At 40.6% G+C, this 6,000-nt stretch overlaps 1 protein-coding gene across 1 annotated transcript in view; it reads left to right on the forward strand.

Annotated features, from left to right (window-relative positions):
- Pole2 (DNA polymerase epsilon 2, accessory subunit) overlaps positions 1-5,607 on the forward strand; it is a 29,252-nt gene extending 23,645 nt beyond the window's left edge. The window contains exons 18-19 of the mRNA XM_057782466.1: positions 4,019-4,086; positions 5,453-5,607. Of these exons, the coding sequence (XP_057638449.1) occupies positions 4,019-4,086; positions 5,453-5,471 (87 nt within the window). The 3' untranslated portion in view covers positions 5,472-5,607. The remainder of the gene's footprint in view (positions 1-4,018; positions 4,087-5,452) is intronic.
- The last annotated feature ends 393 nt before the right edge of the window (positions 5,608-6,000 follow it).

The raw sequence follows: 6,000 nt of genomic DNA on the forward strand, positions 1-6,000 counted from the left end.
AGCAGCAGGTACTTTACCTGTTGAGCCACTTTGTGTCCTACAGCACATTTCTGTGAATTTATATAGAGCATAAAATTGTCATTGTGATAAAATGTATAACTAGTCAAGCACCATATAGCTTAGTATACATAGAAGATTTCCAGATTCTCGGTATGTGACACAACTAGAAAGTATTTTAATTTGTTGTTTTGTTTTGCTTTTTGATTTTTTAGAGACAGGGTTTCTCTGTGTAGCTCTTGCTGTCCTGGAACTCACTCTGTAGACCAAGCTGGCCTTGAACTAAGAGATGCACCTGCCTCTACCTTTCAAGTGCTGGGACTAAAGCTGTGCACCACCACCATCTGGCCTAAATTTTTAAATAACAAGCAGACCAAAATATGAAATCAAATAAGTATTTTTTTCCTTTCAATGTAGCAAAGTCACACGCACTGTGCAATCCCCTTTGGGAACTGCTTTCAGATCCTATAGCCATTTCCTTATTGATGCTTCTCTTTTGAGAACTGACTTGTAGAAACTGCCCAAATGCCCGGAATCCAAGCCTGGATGGATGAGATTACATTATGCTGCACTGAACTTCATTTTTTTTTTTTTTTTTTTTTTTTTTTTTTTTTTTTTGGTTTTTTTGAGACAGGGTTTCTCTGTGGTTTTGGAGCCTGTCCTGGAACTAGCTCTTGTAGACCAGGCTGGTCTCGAACTCACAGAGATCCGCCTGCCTCTGCCTCCCGAGTGCTGGGATTAAAGGCGTGCGCCACCACCGCCCGGCTGAACTTCATTTTTTTACAGAGCCCTGAAACTACTCTAGAATGTTCAAACTGCTTCAGTGTCTGGAAATATGATTGGCTTTAGGACATGGAAAATATATACCAACCACACAGATAATCACATAAGCATAGTTTATATCAAACAAAGTATTGTCTTTACTAGTGCTGTGTTTGTTTTGATAGGAGGCAGGGTATCATTGTGTAGCCCTGGAACTCTGTATAGACCAGGCTGTCCTTAACCCCAGAGACCTGTCGGCCTCTGCTTCCCGAGTGCTGGGATTAACAGTGTGCCCTACTACACCTGGCTCCTTTGTGAGTTTTAGTCTGCATGCTGATTTTTAGGAACTTTAAATCTGAATACTTCTTTGTTTCATCCGGGTCATGTCTAGAAGCATTATGACTTGGACTGGTTGTTTCTGGCACATGTACATCTGTGTGACTTTCTCTACACAGGACTTATCAACATTGGCACTTTTGCATCTTGGACCAAGTAATTCTTGGTCGTAGAGGGTTTCATGTGCAGTGTGGGAAACTCGGCAGCATCCTTGCATCCCACTGGATGCCGATACATCTTTCACTTATGACGATCATAAGTATCCCTAGATGTCCGAATGTCTCTTGAGGGACGGTGACCCTTGGTTGGGAATCATTCTCTAAGGATCATAATACTTAACTACTTGGCTTCACTGCATAACATTTGTGGTCTGGTTTACCCAGCCTTCCAGCCTTTTTTTTTTTTTTTTAGATTTCTATGTATAAATGTTTGGCTTCCATGTATGCATGTGCACCATGTGTGTGACTGGTGCCTGAGGATGTCAGAAGAAGGCACTGGACTCCCTAGAACTGGAGTTACGGATGACTGTGAGCTGCCATGGGGTGCTGGGAACTGAACCTGGTTCCTCTGCAAGAGCATCCAGTGCTCTTCACAGCTGCGCCATCTCTAGCCCCTCAGCCTTTATTACATTCACCTATCCTTTCACAGTGAGACTATTTCCTCCATTGGATATTCTCTTTAGACATCTATCTTTGAACACTTTTGTAGTTGATGCTATTTTTAAAAACAACTTACCAAAGAATTTCCCACTCTTTGAAGTGCATGAACAACCTCCTACAGCATCATTCTCTTATTCATACGTTTTGGTCAGCTTCAAAACTTAGCTTTGATATTCCTTCATTACTTTTTTCTCTCTTAGAAAAATGATTTTTTTTTTTTTTTTTTTTTTTTTTGGGCAGTGGCGGCACACACTTTTAATCCCAGCACTCGTGAGGCAGAGGCAGGCGGATATCTGTGAGTTTGAGACCAGCCTGGTCTACAGAGCTAGTTCCAGGACAGGCTCCAAAGCTACATGGAGAAACCCTGTCTCGAAAAACAAAGAAAGAAAAAAGATTCTTCTTATTTTTTAAGTTATACGTGTCTCTGGCTATGTGCATTTGAGTGCAGGTGCCCCAGAGACGGGGGATGGGGGTGGGGGTCAGATGCTCCTGAAGCTAGAATGGTTTTGAACCACCTGAAGTGGGTGCTGGGAATTGAACGTGGATCCTCTTGAAGAGCAGTATATGTGCTTAACCGCTGAGCCATCTTTCCAGCTCCATTTTTTTCTTTGTTTCATCTTGGAACTTACTTACAGTACCGAGTGCTCGCTGTAGGCCAGGCATTGAATCAGGACTTCAGACAGACTGAAAAACTTGAACCTCTGAGGTAACATTAGGGCTTCATCATAGACAGTCGCTTGTAGTTCCTGTTCAGTGGTGCTGGGGGCACTCTGGAATCCTGCCAACCTGCCGTTGAGGGGAGAGGCAGGGGAGACTGCTTGAACACAATGTCTGTCTTCTGTACATGTTTAATATTTCACAGTACTCCTTGTTTCCACACTGAGTGGAGCTATGGCGGAGCATTTACAGGGACACTTACTGCCAGAAAACTGGTCAACTTAAAAAGACATTGTGACATTTTATAGTAACCTAAAAAAACCACGCTAACATCTAGTCTATTTTATTGTTACATCTTGTAATTTTAAATTATGTTGTAATAAAAGCGGCAGGGCTGCTTCCCACCGCCACCCGGCTAGCTTTACCCGAAATAATTACACGGAAACTGTATTCTTTTAAACACTGCTTGGCCCATTAGCTCCAGCCTCTTACTGGCTAGCTCTTATATCTAGATTAACCCATTTCTAATATTCTGTGTAGCACAACGAGCTGGCTTACCAGGGAAGATCTTAACCTGCGTCTGTCTGGAGTGGGAGAATCATGGCGACTCACTCACTCGGCTTCTTTCTCCCAGCATTCTGTCTGTTTACTCCACCCACCTAAGGGCTGGCCTATAAATGGGCCAAGGCAGTTTCTTTATTAAATGAAAGTAACTCCTCCATCATTTCCCCTTTTTTTGTTTAAACAAAAAGAAAGGCTTTAACTTTAACATAATAAAATTACATATAACAAAATGGTTATCAAGCAAGAATTACAGTTACAATATTTATATCTATTTTATCTCTTATCATAACTAAGGAAAACTATAACTATCTATTTATTCTTCAACTCCATCAAAGAATCCAGAAGGAGATAATATTACCTAAGTAAACAAGAAATAAGAAAACTCTAGAAATGACAGAGACATCTTGCTGCCTGGACAGTCACCCAAAGTTCCTCTGTACCGTTGGGGCATCCATCTTCAGCCTACAGGCCCATAGTTTTCAGCAGACATTTCCATGAAGCAGGAAAATTCCAAAGACAGTTCAGTCACTTTTTGCTGTGTCCTGCAGAATGTCTCATAGACTCTTTCATGAATCAGGAACCCCGAAAGACCATCTCACCTTTAGGCAAGTTCAGCAGTCCTCTCTCTGCGGGTTCTTTGTGTCCAATTTATGCATCAGTCCAGGCAAGAGCAGTTTCTTGCCCAAATGGCTATCAAACTCCATAAAGTGCCTCTTCGATGCCCATCTTCATCTTGAAGTATATTGGTGCTGCCAGGAGCAGACGTGTCTCATTGTCATGAAAAGTCCTAAGTTATTAAAATATTCAAATGCCATATTCTGCAGTCTTTGAAAGATATGAAGAATGCCTATCTAAAATATATCTATACATTACATTTTTAACATGACTTCAAGCTTGACATATAACAAAATTGACCTTAAAATCCATACCAATGTAAATTATTTATACCTATATCAAAATTATGGCTAAGAAATGTGATTCTGAAAATAGGGATTATTTTTCACAAGTCAAATAGTCACTTATGGACATTTTTGTCTCTAAAGGGCTCTTTTCCAAGAAGTGGATTTTCATTCAAAGTTTTTTACCCTTCCAGTAAGACCGTGGAAGACAGGTGAGCTTGGCTTTCTCTTGCTTTTCTATTGCTGAAAGTCATATTTGCTGGGTATGCTTAGATTTTCTGTGTATGTCTGCAGCGGCCTACTGGGAATGCTTTAGACTGAACAATAGTCAGGCTAAGTTCTTGCTTGGTTTGTTTCTGTTGATAAGAACTTTTTTTAGCTGGGCGATGGTGGCTCATGCCTTTAATCCCAGCACTTGGAAGGCAGAGGCAGGTGGATCTCTGTGAGTTCGAGACCAGCCTGGTCTACAAAGCTAGTTCCAGGACAGGCTCCAAAGCTACAGAGAAACCTTGTCTCGAAAAACAAAACAAAACAAAAAAAAGAACTTTTTTAGTGACTTCTCAGGCTGGGAACTGAGGATGCTTCCTACTCCTCCCATAGGTCAGCCCTGTCTTCCACGGGACTGTTTCTCAAAGCCTAGGCAAAGTAGAGAAATGCTAGATGTGTGAAGTGATGGGTTCACAGGTCAGAGATGAGAACTTGTCACCTGGTGAGCACGGTGCCAGAAGAGGGCATCAGGTCTCCTGGGTCTAGAGTTACAGGCCTCTGTGTGCTGCCTGATGTGGGTGCTGGGAACTGAACTCTGGGCCTCTGCAAGAGCACCAAGTGTTTTAAGCCATTTCTCCAACTCCTAAGCCACTTTTTTTTGAAAGGGTCTCACTATGTAGCTGGGATTAAAGGCATGTGCCACCATACCCTGTTTTTTGAGTACATTTTTTTGTTTTGTTTCTTCAGATAGGGTTTCAGAACTGTAACTTTGGAGTCTGTCCTGGAACTAGCTCTAGTATACTAGTCTGGCCTTGAACTCACAGAGATCCGCCTGCCTCTGCTTCTGAGTACTGGCATTAAAGACGTGAGCCACCACTGCCTAGATTGTTTGAGCACATACTTTTAAAGCACACCCTTCTCCCCCAGTTTACACTGCTGTAGATTGGCCTCGGGATCTGGACATACTAGGTGAGCATTTTACCTGTTAGGTGTGTGTCCACCCCTTGTTTTTTGAGGGTGGCACAGGCTGGCTAGACTCGCAGCTCCACCTCAGCCTCCAGAATGCTGGAATTGTGAGTGTGTCTATTACACTCGGCTTTCATTTCCTGTGAGTATTTTTGTTTGAACCAGTCTTAGCTGGCTTAAAACTTACTGTGTAGCCCAGGAACTTGAAGCAATTCTTCCTTTTTTTGGCTAGACTACCTTTATAAAGATGTATCCTTTTAGGAGAACAGGTTTGATGTGAGACATATGTTTAGTGTTTTCTCTTGAATTTGTGTATGTATTGATGGACCTGTCTTTAAACATAACAGAACTAAGTATTAAGACATAAGTGATAATGTTTAATTTAATTTTATTTTTCTATTTCAGCAAACTTCAGGGCTTTTGAGACTCATGAGAATAAAGGAAATGAATTTTCTCATTTTTATCTTGTGTAATTTGTATATTAAATTGTAATAAAGTTATGGCAAACCTTAGAAAGTTCAGCACAGGTTGTATTTAATAAAATTTGATATTATATTACACTTCAGAAAGTTTTATAGAAAACTGTTTTCTCTGCAGTCTCTAAAACATGTAGGTATTCTCAGAATGTAGCGATTACATATTTGTGCTTGTTTATTCCCATGCTAGTCACAATCCGTTCATTTCAGAAAATAAGTATTTTAACATTTTGAGAAGCTTTTCAGTCTAACTTGGGTTATTGGCACCATAATTGTAATAATAAATTCACACGTAAAAATTCTTTTTACAAAGTTGAGAAAAAAATGTTTTGGGGTGTTGGTATTTACAACATAATTATCCATAACTGTTTTTTGGCAGTGGAAATTTTTAATTATCATTCCCATAGTTTTTATACTTATAAAACACAGATTTTGTTTAGTTTTTTGCTTCTCTGGGGATTGAACCCAGGACCATCC

This window comes from Chionomys nivalis, chromosome 10, assembly GCF_950005125.1.
Source record: "Chionomys nivalis chromosome 10, mChiNiv1.1, whole genome shotgun sequence".
Classification (NCBI taxonomy): Eukaryota; Metazoa; Chordata; class Mammalia; order Rodentia; family Cricetidae; genus Chionomys; species Chionomys nivalis.